Raw genomic sequence first — 23,433 nt, forward strand, 5'->3', positions numbered from 1 at the left:
TGTCACGCTGTCTTAAAACGGTCACTACGTATTTTTTAAATAGTAAAGATAAAGATACTTAATAATAGGAAAGACGATATTTATCATGTCTGTTTTTTCTTTTTCTTCACACAGATTAATCTCGATCATCCGATGAAGATCCGTCATCGGACGATTATATTTCTTTCTTCCTCCTTCCGCGGTGCTCTCCAGCCACCAAATCCGTCGCTGCCACTGTCCCTCCCTCACTAACTAATCCATTTCCGAGCTCCTCTACCGCCATCCCCGCCGTAACCTTAGTCTCACCGGTGAACCCCTCCCCTGAAACCTAAGGAGCCCTCCTCTAACCTCCGGTTCACACCTGAAATCGAGAGTGCTACCATTCCCGCCCACCGCCGTAACTAGTCTCACCGGTGAACCCCTCCCCAAAACTTAAGCCCTCCTCTAATCTCACCGGTTCACACCTGAAATGGAGCGCGCAATTTCATGCGACGAAGATTAGGAAGTGTGTAAGGATAAGTATCAAACAGATGTGGAAGGGGGCACGATGGAGTCTGATCCGGATCATGATACGGAGACGACATGGCACGTTTATTCAGACACCTTCCTTTTATACACGTACAGTACTACCTTTTGCTTCGAGCCCTACACGTACAGTAGGTACTCTGCCTGGCTACACGTACTACTGACACTTATTGATACACATGGCATTTTTTTTCTCCCTTTCGAGACTTGGACACAACGTTCACAGCATGCAAAAGAAACCCATGACGACGACACCTCCCGCGATGATCACCTCCACGATCTGTACGAAGTGCCAGCCTCGGTCTCGATCTAGCCATTCACAACGACGCCTCCTGCAGCCACACGCGAACACGACACATGCATGAGCAACCATGCAACAAGTTAAACGCATGCATGCACGCACGCACAGGGGTATACGTACCGTTGACGTGGAGGAACTGTCCGGACATGTAGGACGAGTCCTGGTCGCTGGCGAGGAAGACGTAGCTTGGCGCCACCTCGGACGGCTGCCCGGCGCGCTTCATGGGCACCTCGGACCCGAACTGCTCCACCTTCTCCTTGGGGAAGGACGCCGGGATGAGCGGCGTCCAGATGGGGCCCGGGGCGACGCCGTTGACGCGGATGCCCTTCTCCACCAGCTGCAGCGCCAGCGCGCGCGTGAACGCCACGATGGCGCCCTTGGTGGCCGTGTAGTCCAGCAGCGTCTTGTTCCCCTTGTACGCGTTGATGGAGGACGTGTTGATGATGCTCCCACCCTCCTTCATGTGCTTCACCGCGTACTTGGACACGAGGAAGTAGGAGAAGATGTTGGTGCGGAAGACGCGGTCCAGGTCCTCCTCGGTGACGTTGGTGATGCACGGCCGCTCGTACTGCTCCGCCGCGTTGTTGACGAGGACATCGATGCGGCCGCCGTACGCGTTCGCCACCTCCTCCACCACCTTGCGGCAGTTCTCCTCGTACCCGAGGTCCGCGGGGAGCGCCATGGGGTCCCTGGCGCCCGTGCGGGACTTGATGTCTCGCAGCGCCTGCAGCGTCTCCGCCGCGTCCTTGTCCTCCTGACCCTTCAGGAACGTGAACGCCACCGTCGCGCCCTCCAGCGCGAAGCACAGGCACACCGCGCGGCCGATGCCGGAGTCGCCGCCGGTCACCAGCGCCACCTTGCCCTGCACAAACGATTTTCGAGCTCATTCAGCACCATATATATATATACTCGCAGGGCAGGGGATCGATCGATGAGCTATAGCTGCCATGCATGCACACATGTGCATACCTGGAGCTTGTTGGCCGCCTTGTAGTTCTGGGTGAGGGCCTCAGGGCGCGGGTCCATGGCGTGCTCCTTGCCGGGCTGGGACCCCTGCTGTTGCGGCGGGAACTGCTGCCCCTGCGACGCCATGGCTCGGGCTGACCTTGTTACGCTTCTCGGAGGCCGCGCCGCGAAAGAAGCGAGAGCTCTTGTGGCGGTGGCTGGGAGAACGTTTGGTTTGGAGCTGGACGAGTACTCCGGGAGGAGACAGGGGAGAAGCGGCGGCCGTCGAGCTGATCTAGTGACTAGGAGAAGGTGGGCGCGCATGCATGGCACGGTGAGTGAGGCGCGAGGTGGCGAGAACCGGATATATATAAAGACGAAGGGGACGAGGTAGGCAGGCGCCGGCGCCGGCGCCGGCGCGTGGCGGAGGAGGTAAGAGGACGTGGCGGGGAGCCTCGCAGCTGTCGCGCCCACGAGTCGGGGCCGCCGAACCATCGCGACCGTACGCGCTCGTGGAGTGCACCGCTTAACGTACCGGATTAACCAGGTCGGGTAAAGCAAATCACACCCTCAAGTCAGTATATAATCGTGCTTGATCCACATCGCGACAGTACAGTATATAACCAGGTCGGGCCGCCGAACCGTCGCGACAGTACACGTGTCCGTGGCATTTCGTCACGATGCCTCGGTCCATGCAAACCGACGGTCACCGGGCTCCATGCATGCGGTGCCTGATGAGCAGATGCAGGCCCAGTCCATTAATTCTGGACTTGTACATCCGGCGGATCTTCCAGGGGTGCGTGGGGCATGGGAGCCCCTGAGTCCTCTCCCCCCTCTCAAAAATCCCCTCACCCCAATGCGAAGTGCCGTCATGGTTAGAGATGATATTTAGATATGTGGGTTTAGATCTTTGTAGATTCTATATCTGGTGGGTGCATGATCAGATTCAAAATCCCACCAACGACTCGGGCACTTAACTTGTCGCGGGTGCGGGTACAAATGCGGATTTTGTATTTTCCTCGTGGGTAACCCGTGCCATTCCCCCAAATCGCCTAGACGCCCGTGCCCACGTCCATTCACCGCCACCAGTCACAACTCCCTGCTCTCCTCTCTCACCATTCGCTCTCACAGTCTCGGCACACGCTAGAATCCGAGAATGCGGCTGGTGGCATCTCGGAAGCGTCGCCGTCCCATCCACGCCTCCAATGGCACGCCGTCACGCCGTCACGCCGCCTGCGGTCCGCCCACCCCTTTATCCTCATCGTCCTTTCCACATCGGCATGTCGCCCCTTCGGCCTTGTCGTCCATTCCACGCCGGCACACGTCCCCTTCGGCCTTGTCATCCATTCCATGTCGGCACAAGTGATTAGAGAGCACCATAAGGGAGGCAAGTCAACAGAAGCCAATGAGAAAGTCGCCGACTAAGTTTAGATCCATCTAGACTAGCTATATCATACATATAATAGGCTCAGGTCAATACAAGACAAATAGAATGTAGCGTTATTATCCTCAGGGAAGTCTGAACCTACCTAAAAACCCCTATGTGTTCCCCTGTGATTTGTCTACTCAAAGCATCCTTCAATTCTTCAACAAGTTCGTTAGATCGACAATTCACAAATCATGGACAACTGACGCCATCTGTAGGGATCATGAAAAAACACGTTGAAGAGTCTACACATGACATGCCATCGACATCGCCCAAAGCTTCGCTGAAAACTGGTTTTTCGGATAAGGAGTTCTACGATAACTTTACCTCTCATCCCGATGAGTTGGTGATCGATAGGGTAGATTTCGGTGGTGAACTTTCTGGTGATGATTCAAGCGACAAGGTGAGTCAATTTATGGATCAATGCACAAAAGGTTACAGTATTGAGTTTGAACCACTCAGCTGCCAAGACAATTGTGAATGTTTAATTCACAACATGTCGGGATTAATCCCCATAGTTTCTGACAATATGGATTGTCAGGATACCATTCCGGAGCAATCTGATGAAGCATCCATGATCGATATAGACACCTCATCTAATGGAGATTACCCTCAAGAAGTTTTCGATATCGTAGATGCGTGTCATGATCTGGGTCATCATGACGATGATCCTACAAACAGTCGGGGTCCTTCAACCCTGGCGGCAGGTAATGGTCAGTCTCAAATGGGCACACCACCTCCTGTCCTTATTGGGGCCCTGGTCATACAGTCTCACGATTATCAATAGGGATTGTTCGCTTTAAATCTTTGACTACTAAGAGGATCCTCCTTCTACAAGAGGCCCTCATGCGCCCTCTGATAACAAATCTGGCTACCTTGGCCAGTAAGGATTAGGTGAACTTGATGGTCAATTTAACAAAGAAGATCATCATCCAAGTCGAGAACTCTCACCAGGCCCTAGCCAGAAACAATGCTAATTATGGTAGACCAGGCTTCTTGAGATGTCAATCGGGCAAACAACTGTCGCTGGACCTCACCGATCAAAGGTCATTCGATCAATGACTCACATCAGGTCATCAACGACCAGCGAAGATGCCCGAAGGCTTCTGAGGAGGCTTCTTCTACCCCTCATCGATCTAATCGAAAAACATCCTGACATCAATCAAATCGGGACTGATCTCTGTCAATCGTACAAACAACCGCCGCTGGACCTCACCGATCAAAGGTCATTCGATCAATGACTCACGTCAGGTCATCAACGACCAGCGAAGATGCTGAAGGCTTCTGAGGAGGCTTCTTCTACCCCTCATCGATCTAATCAGGAAACATCCTGACATCAATCAAATCGGGACTAATCTCTGATCGTTGTGGGAAAGACTCTCAGGGGTGCTGGAACCAAGCAAGGCACCATCAATGGGTATCCAGCCTTTTCTCCAGATCTACGAAACGTAAGCTGGCTGGCAAGGTTCCGCCCCAGGACGATCAAGAAATATAATGGAAACATAAATCTCATTGAGTTTCTCTAGATATATACTATTACCATCCATACAATTGATGGGGATGAGAAGGTAATGAAAAATTACCTCCCCACGGCCCTTAAAGGAGCAGCCAGGACATAGTTGATCAATCTATTATCAGGGATAATCTAATATTGGGAGCAGCTTTGCGATGTGTTCCGAGCTAATTTTCAGGGTATCTACATTCACCCCAGCACAAAAAACGATATTCACTGTTGCGAGCAGATGGGGAACAAAACCTTACGCGAGTTCGTGTGCCGCTTTAGCAATACCAGGAATATCATGTCCAAGATTAGTAACTACGATGTCATCCAGGCATTCACTCAAGGGGTTCAGAGCTGGCATTACATTGAAGACATCGCCAGAAAGAAGCTTGAAACGGTTAAGGAGCTCATGCAGATCGTCGATTAGTCTACTAGGGCCAAGGATGCACTCCTCAATATCAAGGAAAAGACTCAGAGCATCAAGCGTTCTCAACCCGAGCTAAGAGGCGACAAGGTCCAGATCAAGTGCAAGAAGAACACCAGGGGAGGTAAGGATAAGAAAGCTAAATCTGATGAAGTTTTTGTAGACCTAACTGACATCCATCCCAACCAGCGCTCCGGTCCTTCCCAGAGTAGAAGCTTTACACTAGGTTTCGATGAACGAGGCGGATAGCCTTGGTGCGACTTCCACCAAACTGACAACCACATCATCTATGAGTTGGTCAAAACAGAGGTCGAAAAAGACGCTAAGGGAAATAAGATCTAGGTCCCGGCCCAAAGCAGAGATTCTGACTCGGATGACACTGAGGACGATAAAGACCCGATGTCTTTCCAGCCAGGTGAGAGAACAATCAACCACATGTTTGGTAGTTTCGTATCCTACGAGTCCAAGCAGCAGTACAAGACGGTAGCCCGAGAAGTCCTAGTCATCATCCCTAAGGGTCGTCAGGTCGTGAAGTGGTCAAACACTGAAACCTCTTTTAGCCAAGAAGACTGTCGTGACAACTTCATATGACCAGGCCACTTCTCGATAGTGACCGAGCCTGTGATAAATAACTGTAGGGTTACCCGAGTCTTTATCGATAGAGAGAGTTCCCTGAACATCATCTTCGCTAATGCACTCAGAGGAATGCAGATCTCCTGGTCTGTGATTACTCAAGCTTTCCACGATATAGTACTCGAATCTTCGGCTACACCCATCAGGCAAATATCGCTACCCATTACCTTAGGAAAGCATGACAATTTTTGGATAAACAAAGATAAAGATGACCACTGAGCAAACTGATGATCACAATAAAAGATAGTGATATGATGTCGATGATGGCCCTGGCTCGTGAGCTACTCACGAGCTAGCTCGCTATCTAAACGAGCTAAAACTCTAACTTAGCTCATTAGATTTTGGAACGAGCCGAGTCATACCGAACCGAGCTAAGAGAGACACGAGCTGAACTAACTCGCGAGCTTCGAGCTTTTCATCCAGTCCTAACTGGCCTTCTCTTATCCATCACATCTAGGCCACCCAAGAACAGAAGAAGGGAGCACTCTATGCTGGACTGTTCAAACCCCAGGCCAGGCCAGGCTTCATGTTGGGTTTTGAAAAACCCGATCAAAATTCTTGAAGCCTGAGCCCGCCCGAGATCCGACACAAAACGCAATTTGCAAGCCCACGCCGGCTCAATGTAAAAAACCCCAAGCCCGACGCATGCAGCAAAATCATCAAGCGGTACCATGTTTTATAGAGCTGAATGGAAAAATTAGCACAAACCAGTGAACCACGTTGCAACCTTGCAATTCACAAAATCACAAGTAATAGCACAAGTACACTACTTGACTCCACAGATGCATAACAGGTTTACAGCATAATCCACGAAGTCACAAGGATACAAGGCTAAACGGTGAACTCGTAAGTCTCCCACTCATAGAGGTCTCACACAAGACAGCTACACATCTAGCATTTGGGAAGAAAGATAAAAGGCATCCGAAAGCCTAAAACCAACACGATTTAATTTAGGTAGCCGAACTTGCCATGTAGCAAACTAACCAGCAAGCCATAAAGACATGAGGCAGCATCTTCTATTCCAGATCTGCAGTTGAGCCTTTCCATTCTTGCAAGATGTTAAAATTGAAAAAAAAGAAACAGTAAGTGACGTAGAAAGGCTAAAGGGAAACAAATTTGACATGATATAATTGGTGCTTACATTCATAATCTGAGGACTCTTCATCAACAGTTACAGTAGTACTTTCAGCACCTTCCTGTGTGCTAGTAGAAGCAGATCCTACAAAACAAATATAAATATTCATTAGGAAACTAAGTAGCATCAAACTACAAAACAACTTTATAATTGCATTTACCTTCATGCATACTCTCACTATACCGGTCTTGCAGGCACATCAAACTTCAATAGTCTTGGACTTGAGTGAACTCCGGTTGTAGGTTATGGCTTTGCGATTTATGCTAAATGCTGTCTTCGAGGCCACGGTGGACACTGTAATAGCAAGAACATCACGAGCCATCAAGGCAAGCTCCAGATAGCGTGCAGATGTCTTGCTCTAATAGTCCAAAACATCCAATTTTTCATTATGTTTTCAGCCGGCTAAGCCAAATAAAGGTCTAATTGTGATTTTTCTTCATGAGTCCGGCGAGCACTCAAGAACTGACCATAATCACTGAACATATCAGCAGCCCATTTTTTCTGTTTGAAGTATTGGGTTCAGCAGCATCATAAACAACACTACCACAACGCGACCGTTGGCCATCATCACCATAAAGCTTTGTGCAACAATAGCTTAGAAATTATAGTTTGCAGCGAGGATCAAGAATGGCAGCACATGAAAGAATAGCAGTATAATCAGTCCAATATTTATCAAACTTCAGTTTCATTTGTTTCACCTTTGGAGTCATGCATGGAATTTTCAGATTCACTCAGTGATTCAACAAGATGTGAGTGCACCATAAAAACAGACCTGAAGTACAAGTTGGAAGTAGAATACTTAGTCCCAGAGAATATGCAAGTTGCAGTATAGAATGTCTTAAAAAAAATTATTCATGATATCAAGCCTGCTCCGTTCTTCAGGAGATGGCATAAAGTTCAATTTAAATGTGTTATCCCCGCGAAAAGTGTGCCGAAACTTCTTGGAAGTACAAAGCATTGTCAATCATCATTTAGGTTGAATGTACAATATAACCTCACCTAGAGTTGTGCTTTTTTTCAAAATCGTTGAAAGCTTCTAGGTATGTTTCTAGACGAATTTGCAAATTTTCCAACATTTGTGCTATTTGCACCTGAGATACGCACCCGTCTTGGGTTTCCCATATATATAGTGACTTAAATGTTTGTCAAATCTAGAAATGGATTAAATTTATGATATGGGCGATGTCTGATCTGGAATAACTCAAGATATGTAACTTAAAGATTTGCAAATTTCAAGTCACCTTAAAATTTGATACGTGTGAGTCATGGTGAAATAGGAACTCTTGGAGGTAGAAAGTAAAATATGAAGTTAGAGCTATGGTGCACTGAGTGTATACGTTTGAGTCATGTTGTTCCTATTTTAGACTAAAAACAGAGACTTAAATAACTATTTTTTAGCCCACAATCTTAAAATCTGACTTAAGCTGGAAGCTGAAGCTCTACCACACAATACCTAAATTCTCATATTTGTCCATCTAAGAATACTAATTATGTCTACGAGTACAATGCATGGTAGGGTTTTAGTATGAAATGTTCTTTCATGTGGCAATTTGTATTGGCTAAAGCACCATCTTGCATGTAACTGCTACTTTTGGCCCGGCCCAGTTTGATTTCTGTCCTACAATGCCAAATCAGGCCACCATAAGAGTATGTTGTTTGACATGAGGTTTTTGGGGTTATTTTATGGAAGCTGGTTTTTTCAGAAGCTGACTTCTGATTTGTTTCAATTTTTAGATTTTTTTTAACGAGGTGACTTTATTCGATTATTATCGGTACAACCAGAAATCTACAGATTACATAGTAATACACATACAACTCACAATCCAGAACACCTCATAGCTTCCCTGATTGCCGCTGCCAAACTGGATCGAAGGAGCGAACATCGATATGTCCACCCCCGACAAGATAGGGCCAGAAAAGATCAATCAAGTTTTTTAAGCTATCATCAGCAACGCAAAGCGCTATTAGATAGTTGAACGAATCGAGCGACCCTGTCAGACGAGATAAGATACGTCTTTCCTTTTTGATAAAGTAGGAACAATGACACCACCAAAAATCAACATAGTAAGCTGACAAGTCAAAAGACAAAAGAACTTATCCGAATCCTCTCAGAGTAGACATCACAGAGGAACAAAAGCACCAATAAATCTACAACAAAATCTACCAAAAAAAAAACTACAAACTAACGTAACAACTAAGATAAAAAAAACTAACTACTAACTATATTACTACTAACCACTAGAAAGACCAGACCACCATCCTCTACCGAGACCGGTAGGCCATCGGGGCGAGGGGGCCGGCCGATCGCCGTTCATCTCGGAGTCGCTTCGGTCGCCTCTAGTTCGCCTCCGTTCACCTGGAAAGGCTTGTTACGACTTACGAACGGTGTGGTCTATCAGTCTAGTTTTTGTTTCTGAAAAGCAAAAGCCCGTTAAAAGCTACTGGGCCTAAGACTTGGGCCGACCCAAGCTTCACCTCGTTCCCAGGCCTGGCCCACATAGTTGGTTTATGGATTAATGACGTGTCTAATGCCCTAAAATATATTCCGCTGCTCTGAAATTTCCCCGTGCACAGGAGCGCGCCTCAGGACGCCGCCACCGGAGAAGCACGAGGCGAGGCGAGGCGAGGCGCCGGCCGAGGAGGACACCGCGGTCCCCGACGGCCGTGGTCCCGCGGCAGGGCCAATCGCTCGCTCTTCTGGCCTCTTGGTACGCCCCCCTGCCCCCATTATTGGAGGAAGACTTGTGTGTTTTATCGTTCTTGATTCTTGTGCCTTCGACTACTTTATTTCATCGATCCCAAAATCTCTGGAGTGGAAGGGCGTATCTTGCTGGTCTTTGTTAAAGCTGGATTGCTATGGATACTGTTGTGCTTGGATTTCCGGTACTTTGCATTTCACATTGTGCTAACTAGATTTCTCCCCTGTGTTGTTAGTGCCTCTAGACTTGTGGCTGGACATGGATCTGATTCTTCCATATAAGATTGGGGATTTCGCGGAGGCGAAGTCCTTCCTGACCGGTTACAGGGGTGCATGGTTTCGCTGCAAGGTCAGGCCTCTAGTCTGTTCTTGTTAACCTTTTGTTCAGCTATCACAATGAGGTGTGGTTTGCATTTCAATTTAGTAACTCGGGGATCGAATTCTTCGCATGATTGCTCACTTTGCAGAAGTATGTGTATGCATTAAACTAGTTTGAGCCGAATAATCATGTCTTAAAATGTTGATATTTAAGTTATCTTTCCTCGGTATTCTCATATCGATAATAGCGTATGGGCATTAACTAAAACGCTATGTGCTATTTGTTTTTCAGGTAGATAACATGCGTGTCACAAAGTCGGGACACCTTGAGTGCTACTTGGAGTATATTGACTATCCAGGCGAAAGTAATGAAATCTTTATGTTAGCTCTCTTGTGTTAAGCAATTGTTTTGTCTTTTCGAGAATGATGCTGCACAATTGTTAATCTTTGGTGCTGCTAGCTATTACTCCCTGCTATCCCAAATATAAGTCCATTTTAGGTTTGTCGTGAGTCAAACTTTCTTTAGCTATGACCATCAATAGTTAAAAAAATCATGTAGATTGACAATACATTCATAATATATAACTCTTCAATTCAAAATAATATATTTTTATAGATATTATTAGTCAAAGTGTCATATTGGAGACTGTGTCAATGTCCTAATGGACTTATATTTGGGATCGGAGGGAGTACATGAATGCATTTCTTTCCTGTACAGTTTATCTAATCATGATGATTTGAAGAATTACAAAGGAACCACATGCACTAAAACACTTCAGCATCTCATTGTTGAACTCTTAGCTTAGTCTAGGACTCTAGGTATTGCGCTGAGTTTTGGTAGGCCCATTTGCTTCAAACTGGGTATAACGGGAACATTGTTTGGTTAAAATTAGCTTGCAGTTGCTCTATTGCTTAGCTTTTGAATTTTGTGAAAAATGGATTGCAGCTGTTTTTCATAATACTGTAACATAACTTTAGCTAAACTGATTTTGTTATCATGTTCATAAGTTACCCACTTACCTGGCCAAACAGGATTTTCGTTAGTTAGGCTCCAAATTCAGATTAACAAAATCTGGTCTTGATAGAATCTAAGATCCAGACAGTCCCTTCGTGATTCATCATTCCTGTGTATTGTTGACAAGAACATTGGAATCTTAGCGTGACTATTGACAGTAGTTCTACACACCTTATGTTTACTCCCATGCTGTTTCCTTGCAGAGAAGGAATGGACTGAACTCTTTCAAAAGAACCCAGCATGCTCCAAACAAAAATCAAGTGAGAGTAGTCAAATCATGATAAGGCCTTCTTTTCCTCAGTGGTATTGGAGGGATCAAGTTCCTGGGCAGTTCCCAAATAGTGATGTCATAGCAACTGTTTATGAAACCTGGAAAGTAGGCGATCTGGTTGATTGGTTGTCTGAAGGTTGTTATTGGTCTGGGACAATTACTAAGTTACTCAATGAAGATACGGTCAAGGTTAGCATTTACTGATTTACCATGTTACTAGAAATTAGCTGTTGCTCTCATGACTTGTTATTTTCATGTACCGTGTAATACCTATGATTCAGCTTTTACTTGTCCAACTAGTTATTCCCTCTGTTCTTTTTTTTTTCAATGTTTTAGAAGTGAAAAGGTATTTTTTTTCTTATGTGATGTCATAGGACTTCAGGAAAACCATATATGCATATCTGAAGTGCCCCTACCTCATTTAGTGTGTGCTAAAACTAGTAAGATGTGATCTCTTTGCTCATTGGTCACAGTGGGTGGTTTTAATTGATAACATTAGGTGGTTTAGGATATAAGCGGATCTAGCGAGGTAGCAAAGATATCATTAGGGCCTGTTTGGAATGTAGGAATTTCATATGAAACATTTCAGTTCTCGTAGGAACAGAAAAATTTACCATATTGTAATATTTATTAATGAATGTTTGAAATATGAACAGGTACAGCTTTGTTCTTTATTCATATTTGAATTTCGAGGTTGCAAACAATCACCATTTAGTCGCATTCTTGCAAAGGTGAACAACAGGAACAAACTGGCTAGAATAAGTAATTGTTACATTGCAATTTCAGGATCCACTTGGGGTTTGTTTCTTTTTATAAAGATTATAACGAGCAGTTACTTATGGAATGTATCCACATCTCAGTATCTTACTTCTTGACCTTTGTCTACAGGTAGAGCTGCTGGCACCTCCTATAGGTGAAGGTAAGCGTTATACTGCTGATCGTAATGATCTAAGGCCTACTCTTGATTGGTCCCTAGCAAAAGGTTGGACGGTACCTCTTTCAAAGGTAAGTGCCTATTGGATGGCCCTAAATTATTTTGTTAAGCATTTCTGTAGTTTAGTGCTAGAATATACTGAGTATAGGTGACTAATGATCATTTTCCGGGGCAGTATTTTTTGAATTTATAATAAATGCAGATTTTAACCCAATTTATTGTCTAGTTACATTTATATCTGTCTAATAATATATTTATTCTAATGTTATCAGGCAAACGGGAAAAGTTGGAATGTTGCTCGTCTGTTTCATCATAGATCTGGTACTACTAATCTCTCCCGTTACTATGACTGTGATGCATATAGAAACAGTGATCCTTCAAAATCTCATCTTTGTTTTGGCAAAAAAAGTCAAAGGGTTAAAGCAATGCATGCTGCTAGGATTTCTCATATTTGTATGTTTGCCATCACAAACTAGCAAATTGCTTTAATGTTACTACAAAGGTGTGATTAGTATTTAAAACTGATCCATCTCAATTTTAAAAATAGAAATTGTAGAGATGGGCAAATTGCCTCACTGCCTTTGGGCGTGGGCTGCTGTCCATTAAATAGCCGAATGGCATTGATACAAATATTACATTCCTCAATAGAGGAGCTAAACTAGGCAGGCAATAATAATAGAAGGAAAGCCTATACTAGGTAAGAGTAAAATAGGAAAGGCTATTATACACAATATCTCTAATACCCGCCCGCAGTTGCAGCAGGAGGAGAACGGACGCAAAGACTGGTCCGGAACTCCTGGAACAATTGGATCGGAAGACCCTTGGTCATGATATCGGCGAACTGATGAGAGGAAGGCACGTGCAGGACGCGAACTTTGCCGATGGATACCTTCTCTCGGACGAAATGAATGTCGATCTCGATGTGCTTCGTCCGTCGGTGTTGTACTGGATTGGTGGACATGTAGATGGCACTGACATTGTCACAGTACACCACTGTGGCCGAAGCGAGAGGAACATGGAGTCCCTAAAGAAGCTGCCGGAGCCAACAACACTCGGCCACGGCATGGGCAACCGCGCGATACTCAGCTTCTGCGCTCGAGCAAGACACTGTGCTCTGGCGTTTGGAGGACCAAGACACAATGTTGTCGCCGAGGAAGACACAGTAGCCTGAGGTAGAGTGCCGGGAGTCTGGGCAGCCGACCCAGTCAGCGTCAGAGTAGGCGGTGATGGATGTCACCGATGATGTGCCGATGTGCAAGCCAGCGTCGAGAGTACCTTTGACGTATCTCAGGATGCGCTTGATCAGCGCGAGGTGTGGTTCCCGTGGATCGTGCATGAAGAGACACACTTGCTGAACAGCGTATGCCAAGTCCGGACGAGTGAGCGTCAGGTACTGTAAGGCACCTGCAAGGCTCCGGTATTCGGATGAGTCGGCAACAGGGGCACCGTCCAAGCCAGAGAGCTTAGCATGAATGTCCACCGGCGTGGAGGTGGGGTGGCACTCAGCCATGCCCGCGCGACGGAGAAGGTCGACGGCGTACTATCTCTGAGACAGGAACAAGCTGTCGGAGGAGCGCGTGACGGAGATGCCGAGGAAGAAGTGTAGCTCACCGAGGTCCGTCATGGCAAACTCCGAGCGAAGCTGGCTAGTAAGGCGCTGTAGTAGTGATGTAGAGGAAGCGGTGAAGACGATGTCGTCGACGTACAGCAGCAGATAGGCCATGTCGGTCCCCTGGTGGAGGACAAACAGGGACGTGTCGGAGGAGGACGCGACGAAGCCCACCTGACGAATGTAGCTGGCGAACCGTTGGTACCACGCCCGAGGTGCCTGCTTCAAGCCATAGAGGGACTTCTGAAGAAGGCACACATGATCAGGATGAGCAGGATCCACGAATCCGGAGGGTTGCTGGCAATACACCGTCTCGTCGAGGGTGCCGTGAAGGAAGGCATTCTTGACGTCAAGTTGATGAATTGGCCAAGAGCGTGACGTGGCGATGGAGAGGACGGTGCGGATGGTCGCCGGCTTGACCACGGGACTGAAGGTCTCGGCGTAGTCAATGCCATGTTGTTGGGAGAAACCCCGAACAACCCAGCTTGCCTTGTATCGAGCCAGACGACCGTCGGAGTGGAACTTGTGCCTGAAGATCCACTTGCCGGAGACGATGTTAGCGTCGTGTGGACGAGGGACGAGGCGCCAGGTACGGTTGTCCATAAGGGCCTTGTACTCGTTGTCCATAGCCGCGCGCCAATTGGGATCGGCGAGGGCGCTGCGGTAGTTGGTCGGGACGGCAGAGGTAGGCGCGTCCTGAGCCATCAAGGAGATGAACTGCATGGAGGGATCCCTGGCTGCACGAGAACGTGTCACCATCTGATGAGATGCCGAGGCTGAGATTGGAGAGGCCGGTGCCGGGTCTGGGGAGACCGATTGGACCGGCGCAGGGGCCAGCTGGGCAGGCGGCCGCACAGGGACTGGAGGAGCCAGCTGGAGAGCCGGTGCTGGTGCGGGTGGCCGCTGCACAGCCAGTGGGAGGGCCGACGCTGGTGCGACCGGCTGCTGAGAGGCAGTCGTCGAAGCAGGCGGTCGTCGGGTGTAGAGCAGGTGAACCAGCGAGCGTGCTGGTAAAGTAGTGGGTGGGGGCTGCACAGCCGGTGGGGGAGACGGTAATGATGTGGCCGGCTGCACATCCGGCAGGGAGACTGGATGTGGTCGCCGCGCGTAGACTACGGACACAGGTGGTAAATCCGGCGCATCAGAGAGGATGCCGGAGGAGGCGGAGGTTCGTGCAGCGATCGCTCAACACCCGAGGGTGGAGCAGTCACCGGAGAGACCTGCAAGGGTGCCATGGCAGCAGTGCAAGGCACCGGCATGGCAGGATCATCGACTAGGAAGTCCAAGTCGGTGTTAGTGGTAGGAGATGATACAGATAGGCTACTAGTGCTAGCAAATGAAAAAATGCTCTCATCAAATACAACATGGCGAGATGTGATCACCCGGTTTGTGGTAATGTCAAGGCAGTGGTATCCTTTATGTTGAGGAGGATAACCGAGGAAAACACAAGTCGCAGACCGAGGAGCAAGTTTGTTAGCAGCAGTAGCGGATAAGTTTGGAAAGCAAAGGCAACCAAAAACCCAAAGATGACTGTATTGTGGTGGCTTTTGGTGAAGGAGAGTGTAAGGTATGGCACCGTTGGTGGAGGAGGAGGGGCATCGGTTGCGGAGATAAGTGGCGGTGGCTAGGGCTTCAGCCCAAAACCTAGGCGGCATATGGGCATGAAGGAGGAGCGTGCGAACAGCATTGTTGAGAGTGCGGAGCATCCGCTCGGCTTTGCCATTTTGTGGGGATGTGTGAGGGCAAGAGAGACGCAAGATGATGCCGCGGGAAGTGAAGAATGATGTGTTGGCGTGGTTGACAAATTCGCGGCTGTTGTCAGCTTGAACAGCCTTTAGGTGGAGGCCGAACTGAGTGCTGGCGAGAGCAGCGAGGTTGACTATGTGTTGGTGAACGTCGGACTTCTTTTTGAGCGGAAAGGTCCAGCAAAAATGAGAGAAGTCATCAACAATGACCAATTAGTATAGCGAACCAGATATGCTAGCCACAGGAGAGGTCCACACATCACAATGGACAAGCTCAAAAGGTGCAAGAGTACGTGAAGTAGATGTAGCAAAAGGTAGACGCGCGTGTTTGCCTAGTTGACAGGATTGGCATAGCGAGCGATCTATATTATTACATGCAATGAGCGAATTTTTATTCAAGCTAGCAAGAGAAGCAACCCCCGGATGACCAAGACGCTGGTGCCATAGCTGGGAGGAGGTGGCGAGGTGGGCGCTGGCAGTGGCAGGAGGATCGACAGCAGGGATGGTGTAGAGGTCGCCCGCACTATTGCAGCGCAGCATCACTCGTTGTGTCTGGAGATCCTTAACAGAAAAACCGAAAGCGTCAAACTCGAGAGAGCAATTATTGTCACGAGTGAACTTTTGAACAGATAGAAGGTTGCGAACTAAATGGGGGACTACAAGAACATCGCGAAGAGAAAAATTTGTGGTAGGTGTGTGAAGGAGGGTGTGGCCGCTAGAGGTGATGGATAGACGAGAACCGTTGCCAACAGTGACAGCCGTGTTAGGTGGGGGAAGAGAGGTGAGGAGAATACCGCCGTCGGACGCCATGTGGGAGGTGGCGCCGCTGTCGACAACCCAGCCGCCGTGTCCCTGGACAGCGAGCTGGTTCAGGGCGGTGATGAGCCCTTGTTGGTCCCATGTTGGTGCAGGGGAGAGCTGAGGAGGCGCAAAGGCGGTGTGCGCCTGTGGAGAAGCGCCGAGGAGACCCGGGGCTGGCGACGGGCGCCACTGGCCGCCATGAGAGGGCCACTGACCGTCGGCACCAGAGGCGGTCCATGGATTGAAGCAGAACCACGGACCTGCCGGTGGAGTGGTGCGAACGCCCGGGTGAGCACCATTGCCGCCGCTGTTCTTGCCACGGCGGTTACGGCCGCCGCGACGGCCATTACCGTTGTTGAAGCTAAAGGAGGCGGCAGGAGCAGGCGCCGGGGTGGAGCGGCAGCCGGACTGGCGGTAGGAAGAGCCACCGGCGACCAAGGCTGTCTCGTTGGTGATCTTCGTCTCGTTGGCGAGACGAGTCTCCTTGAGAACGAGCATAAAGCACGCCCGAGCGAAGGAGGGGAACAACGTCGAGTTGGCGATGTCGTCGGGGGTGTTGGAGTAGCAGGGGTTGAGGCCGCGCAGCAAGTTGAGGACGAGCTGCGAGTCGGAGACGGGGTGGCCGACGTCGCGGAGGGCATCGGCCAAGGTCTTGACGCGTTGGCTGTAATCAGCGATGGATTGATCGCCCTGAAGAAGGGAATGGAACTGGCTGCTGAGGAAGACGGCACGTGACTCCTTGTTGTCGCGGAAGAGAGCTTCGATCGCAACCCAAAGGTCGCGAGCCGTCTCATCGTCGGCCATTGCGGTGTCCAGGACGTCGTCGGCGACGGAGCCGTACAACCAGCTTAGGACAGCGGTCCGCGAGGATCCAAGCGGGATCGTCAGGGTGCGCGGCATCAGAAACGTCGATGTGGGAGAGAAGGCCGAACTTCGTGCACATGGTCCGGAAGAATTTGGACCAGCGAGAGTAATTCGGCGTCTTCATGTCGAGGGTCGTCGGCACGTGAGACTTGACGACGATGGTGCAGTATGGGTTGAGGACGACCGGTGGTGCAACATGCGCACCGGTGGTGCTGTTGTCGGAGGTCGAGGCCGCGGCGGCTGCTGCAGCGGCAGCGGCTGCTGCAGCGGCAGCGGCTGCGGCAGCCGCAGCGGTTGCGGCGTCCGTGAGGGTGGTTGGTGGCGCCGACATGGCTGTTCGTGATGGAGAGGAGCAGTGGCGGGCGGCTGCTTCCGTGAAGAACAGCGGCCGGCGTTCGTGAGGAACAGAGGGAGCAGCGGAGCGGTCTCAGGAAGGAAAGAAGGATCCTGATACCATGTAGAGATGGGCAAATTGCCTCACTGCCTTTGGGCGTGGGCTGCTGTCCATTAAATAGCCGAATGACATTAATACAAAGATTACATTCCTCGATAGAGGAGCTAAACTAGGCAGGCAATAATAATAGAAGGAAAGCCTATACTAGATAAGAGTAAAATAGGAAAGGCTATTATACACAATATCTCTAATAGAAATTAACCATGTAACTCCTAGATCCAGTTGCTTTTTTTCTTTGCCTGATCAGAGCTGGGATATTCAGTCAATTCAATTAAATAATCGTATTTTCCCCTTCTTACATTGCTTGTATGGTGATTTGTGTAAACTATGAAGGACTTTACAACGATGTTAGTTCCTGCAAGTTAGTTGTATTATGTCGTTATAGCAGAGGTACCATTTTCACTGATGTGTGTCGATGTTTGCAGAATCAGGTGAAGAGACAGCATCAGATGATGAAGATGAAGAGGGTGGTGGTGGTGGTGGTGGCAAGGATGTGCCGCAATCAGTTATCAGAGGTTCAAATATGTCTCAGGAAGCTCCAGGTTCCTTCGTCACGAAACCTCCATCCGCAACAAACAGCAATTCCAGCCTAAACGCTCAGAAGGATGCCATCCTCGCGTTCATGGAGGACTCGAAGCCCAGCTCAACGTCCAAAGCTCCGGACCCTAACCATGCCGCACAAGCTGCTGCAACCAGCTGTCAACCAGGTACCGGGAGTTCCGTCAAGGAAGAACCCGGCATCAAAAGTTCCATCAAACAAGAGCAAGACTCGTCTCCGACAGAGCATGAGGCTCATGATGTTTCGGACGAGTATCTGAAAAGACTGGAGCAAGTCGAAGACAAACTCAAACACCTAGAGCGCACACGGTCGGAAGGTCAAATGGGCCGTGCCTGCTAGACTAGCTCAAGGCTCGTTACTGTAGATAAGGTTAGGCCCGGTTTGGCTGGTCTGGCTCGGCACGAAGCATCGGCCCATGTATAGGCTGCCATCCGGCACGATTGGAATAATGACGGTGCCTAACGGGCGGCACGATTAGCCTGCTTTGTCCGTTTATTTAGAATTTGATCTATCAAAAATACAAAAAAAATCAATGAATCATCAGTTCTTGCTTATAAATAGGGCTCAATATTTGATTTCAATTTATGTGTTCATGATTTTTCTTTAAATTTTTTAATTTCGAAGCTATGATGTACTTTTTTTGAATTTTATTGATTTTTCACAAGCCGGCCGGGGCAGCCGTGCCCAACGGGCCTATCATGCCGTGGTCCAGCCCAATACTACATGAAGACTGGTGGGCTGTTCCATGGGCCGCTGCTTAGGCCTGTGGGCTGGCATGACACTACCTTGTGAACCGTGTCTAATGGGCTGGGCTGCTTTCTTTCCCGTGCTGGGCCAGCCCATCTGGCCCATTTGGCCATCACTAGTCAGAACGGGCACGCAGCGCCACCGTGCTAGCTTCTCGCCGTCGGTCGTCGTCGTCGGGCGCGTCAGTGAAGCGGTTTTGAAGGTACCTCAGCCAGCGCCACCGTGCTAGCTTCTCGCCGTCGGTCGTCGTCACCGTGCTGTTGCTGAATGTTGTTGCATACCATGGCTATAGACGTAGTTGCAGTGTTCGAAGATGATGTTGTGAATTGCTTCTGGGGAGTTGTTTGTAGTTGCAGGTAACGTTGAGAATCCTGCTTATAACTTTAGTGTTAAACGATGCTTATAATTGCATTGCGTAGCGGTTAAGCGGAATGCAATAGTGAGTCTACCCTTCTAATATGTTGCCTGGTTCTGAGTTTTCTGACAATATTGCTATTAGCCGTCCAATGCAGGTCACTACTCATCTCGTGCTGCTGTAATCAGCTGAGCAAATCAGGAAAATAGGTACTGCCCAGAAATATTTGAACAATCAGGAAACCTGAAGACATGAGCAACTTTACTGCCTAGAAATATTTGTAACACAATTATTCAAATAAGCCCTTTTTTGAGCTCGCCGGTCATTAAATTGTTAACTTGCTTCACAGGGAGGGAGGTAAGGATTCATAAAGGGGAAATAGAATAAGGTAAGCAAGGTGCACATAAACATCCAATTACGACACGGCACTTGTCAAAGATCCAAACGATCAGTGGTTACAATTATCTCAAATTGGCATGCCAAACATAACAGTAGATGCAACTCCATAAACCAAATCAAGGAGTTGAAGTGCCATGCAACCGCCATGGTCACGAAACGAAGACGGCAGCCAAGCTAATAACAGTCATCAAACTCCGGTGATACACTAGGCAAACAACTGGAATCCCCAGACTTCTTGCACTCCATCACTCCTGTCAATATCATGACATGCTGGGAAACATCAGGATCTTCTCCTGGCCAGGCTCCTTGAGCGACGAGCTCTTGGTGATCTGACAAGAACAAAAAGTACCAAATAAAGTCAGTAGTATTTCATTTATTGGTTTTGATTTGCAGATTTGGTTGTTGGATTGAGTATCAATAAAACAGTCGATATGGGAAAGAATCACAGTGAAGCCCTTGCATGTTAAATCAGAAGGAACTTGAGACCATCTATTAAACTATTGCATGAATACAAGCATAATAATATTACTGTAGCTTGAACTATTAACAGATAAACCAAGCAATTCAACTTCTATAGAAGTGCTAGGCATTAGTTAAAAAAACACTTGAAACAAAAAAAAAATGTATCAGGAAAACATATATATACGACTAAAAAAAAATCTACTCGCCAATGACCACATAACATCGCCTCTAAGACTATCCCCAACCATATTCCCTTCATTTCGCTCCCTTCCCGATTCCCTTCCCCGTTCTCATTCCCTTTATTTCCTCTCATCTCCAACAGTTTCCCTTCGAGCGGAATCGCGAAGGGAACGGAGAGATAATCCCGTCCTGAAGGGAATGACCCTGGGAATCCCGTCGTGAAGGGAACCGTGAAGGGAAACCGTTGGAAGCGCTGAAGGGAACGGGAATCCCTTCACGACGGGAATCTGCCCGTAAAGGGATTCCCTTGGGCATGGTCTAAGAGCGAAGCAGGTGAGCTACTTTACCAGCTTCCCAAAAAACCGGTGGCCTCGTTGTAAAGTCCTTCATATTTTACACAAATCACCATACAAGCAATGTAAGAAGGGGAAAATACGATTAATTAATTGAGTTGACTGAATATCCCAGCTCTGATCAGGCAAAGAAAGGTCCATAGCCTTTCAGTCAATAATTAACCAGGTACCAGCTGAGTTCAGCCCAGACAGTTTAGGTTTCTTATTTCCAAATGTACAGTTCCAGTACTTACATACAAGTGTCGACTCCATGTTGAGCAGCTCAAAATATATTAAGTTGGTCTAATTAATAAAAAAGAATATATATACCTCTCACTTCAATCTGGTCAAACTGGCTTGTCTGCTACACCAGTAGCCAAGTGACAACTGGTGCAATTAACTCCTATTCCAGAAACCTTCCATCCTTAAATCAAGATCTATTGATCAAACCTTTCCTCAGATATTCTGAACAACTCACCAACAGTGGCCATTGTGAAACATGTACCATCCAAATAACAGGGTATAGCAAAGCTAGCACAACTAGCACAAAGAAACAAAAACGAAAAATCTAAGTAACAACCCATGCCCCTGTTTTCTTTCTGCCACAATAAAAAGAAAAGGAGAAGGGAATACCTCTTACGAGTATTCCTGCGGTTGAAAGGGCCATTACTAAATGCTCAATCAACACTTATTATACGTGTAAGAATCTCAGTTGCATCCAGTGTTTTTATTGAAGCCCGAGCTTCTTCAAAGTTCTCGTACTCAATCAAAGCGTACCCCTGTACAGTGAAAGGGGCAAAATAAAACCAACGAGATATCAGAAAGTGCTTAAGGAAGAGTGCAAAAAAAAAAAAAAAAAAACCCTGCTGTTTCAAACAACAGATATCACATTTGAAGGTATGCATTTGCAAGATCAGATATTCGATAGTCGCTATTAAGGAATGCTTTCAAGAATTTTATGGTAATAGCTACCAAATTCTAAAATGAAATGAAATATTATGACGCAGGCAGCAAAGGGGCAGGGTTAAAAATATATTATGTAATAGAAAACACACCTTGACAAATCCAGAACGACGATCCAAATTCAAATGCAGGTTTTTCACCTGCCCAAATTCCCGGAAAGCATTGTGAAGGTCATCTTCTTGTGCTTCTTCGTGAACTCCAGTGACTAGTACAATCTATGCTTCAATTGCTGCAACAAAAGACCAAAGTATACATGAACTGAAAGTGAAACCAATTATCATCATAATTCATACAATGAAAACTTCTTCGAAAAAAGAAAAAGAACAAAGTAGGAAAAATGTCCACCTCTGTCATTGCAATTATTCAGCCTTAATTAGATTGTTTTTCTTTAAAAACATGACCTATTTGTTTTATTTTACATACTCCACAAGCAGAGCATATTATAAAGGCACCAGCAACCAATCACAATTCAACTAGACAGATTTCTTAAAATAAGTAAAAGAGAGATATGAGGTACCAATTGAAAGCAGGCAAGGATAATAACAAAACAAAAGGCTAACAGTCTCAGTTCTGACTCCGTAGCAACCAAAACTTCAGAATAACAATTGGAATCAAATAATGATGTATAACAGTACTCAAATTGACATTAACTCTCTCCATAGCTACAACAAGTATAGAGCTTTTTAATTTATACCCAAACAAGAGTGGTATCGCTTGGCATCTTGGTCACCAGCCTGTTACTGACAACTAACAAGCTGATCAAAATCGATGCCTTGAACAGCCTTCAGCTCCCAAATTGAACAAGATTAAGAACTAATAACCTCAACAACCTCCAAGGAGAACTAATAACCAAAATACAGCAAAAGATAAATGGACAGCATAATACTACAGACAGTACAACATGAGTCACATGTCCGATTGTGCTCATAGAGGCAACCAAAATTTCAATTGGTAATGTATTAAAAAAAATCAATTGGAAATTTAATCTCAGGACAAGTTGCCACCCAAAACGAACTTTCCCAGCCAAACCCTAGAGCAATCAGACTAGTCCGCATCTCAAACGTAAACTAATTCAATGTAACATGCAGATGTCAAACCCTAGAACAATCAAATGTACTAAAGAATATATCATTTGGTGTTATTTTATTCTTCTCTAGTGTCGTTGTTACTTATTATAGTCGCAATTGCAGAACTACTAGAATTCTACGAGTGCTGCGCCAGGAGCATCAGAAGCGAGGAGGATCCTGACTACAACCAAAACCTTAAAAATGGGTGTTATCAATGATAAATTTACTGTTATCAATGATAACTTATATATCATGAAGCCTTGATAGTTGTGAATTCCGTGATAATTATGAAATCCTTGATGTCGAGTGGAATACAATGGGTGATGTGTAAAAATGGGTGAAAACTTTTTGGCGAGGGCAGGTGGAGTAGTATTTTGGATGAGGATACTCCTAGGGGCTTGAGTCACCTCTGTGGTGTTCATTGCTAGAAGATATCTGCCTCGGCCGTTTAAGGATCGAGTCATTGCGCCGTCATCCTTGGTCACCACCGTGCAACTATGCATTCTGAATGGGTAGGACTTGACTTCTCCTTCACCGGACTGAGTGGTGCATCATACTAGGAGGCTGAGAGAAGGGAGCAGTCAAGTGACTATGTGGTCCTTTGTTTGAGAGTGCAGAGACCGATATATGCTTAAAAGGGAATCTGACGTTTAATACAAGACCACTAGTACTTATGGGTAAATCTCATAGAAAAGTCTAACAGGAAAGATGATGAGAGTGTCTCGGTATGATTCTCTCATCCGATTGCAATGGTTGAAGGCTGAGCATATCGCGTGGGTACAACGTACAAC

The 23,433-nt window shown here is 47.1% G+C and overlaps 2 protein-coding genes, 1 long non-coding RNA gene and 1 pseudogene across 6 annotated transcripts; 1 reads left to right on the plus strand and 3 right to left on the minus strand.

Moving 5' to 3' along the window:
* Positions 1–813: 813 nt before the first annotated feature.
* On the minus strand, positions 814–2,068 carry LOC133885720 (glucose and ribitol dehydrogenase homolog). Its single transcript, XM_062325456.1, has 3 exons — positions 1,775–2,068; positions 926–1,667; positions 814–836 (listed from the first exon to the last, which is right to left on the minus strand). Exons 1-3 carry the CDS (start codon positions 1,895–1,897, stop codon positions 814–816), a joined length of 888 nt encoding a protein of 295 aa, XP_062181440.1. The 5' UTR covers positions 1,898–2,068.
* Positions 2,069–6,487: 4,419 nt separating this feature from the next.
* On the minus strand, positions 6,488–7,357 carry LOC133885405 (uncharacterized). Its single transcript, XR_009903223.1, has 3 exons — positions 7,030–7,357; positions 6,876–6,953; positions 6,488–6,782 (listed from the first exon to the last, which is right to left on the minus strand). It is a non-coding gene; the product is annotated as an uncharacterized LOC133885405 (long non-coding RNA).
* A 2,053-nt stretch (positions 7,358–9,410) lies between these two features.
* On the plus strand, positions 9,411–18,687 carry LOC133883901 (uncharacterized). 4 transcript variants are annotated; one of them, XM_062323299.1, is made up of 7 exons: positions 9,411–9,577; positions 9,813–9,916; positions 10,178–10,250; positions 11,104–11,360; positions 12,060–12,176; positions 12,378–12,426; positions 18,004–18,687. In XM_062323299.1, the coding sequence occupies exons 2-7, from the start codon at positions 9,827–9,829 to the stop codon at positions 18,474–18,476; spliced, it is 1,059 nt and encodes a 352-aa protein (XP_062179283.1). In that variant the 5' UTR covers positions 9,411–9,577; positions 9,813–9,826; the 3' UTR covers positions 18,477–18,687. The 4 variants fall into 4 exon arrangements, with proteins under 4 accessions (XP_062179283.1, XP_062179281.1, XP_062179284.1 ...); XM_062323297.1 differs by having other exon boundaries at positions 9,804–9,916; positions 18,004–18,686; XM_062323300.1 differs by lacking the exon at positions 9,411–9,577 and adding an exon at positions 9,602–9,702.
* A 1,231-nt stretch (positions 18,688–19,918) lies between these two features.
* Positions 19,919–23,106, minus strand: LOC133885029 (RNA-binding protein Y14A-like; annotated as a pseudogene).
* Positions 23,107–23,433: the final 327 nt, after the last annotated feature.

This window comes from Phragmites australis, chromosome 11 (assembly GCF_958298935.1).
Source record: "Phragmites australis chromosome 11, lpPhrAust1.1, whole genome shotgun sequence".
Lineage (NCBI taxonomy): Eukaryota > Viridiplantae > Streptophyta > Magnoliopsida > Poales > Poaceae > Phragmites > Phragmites australis.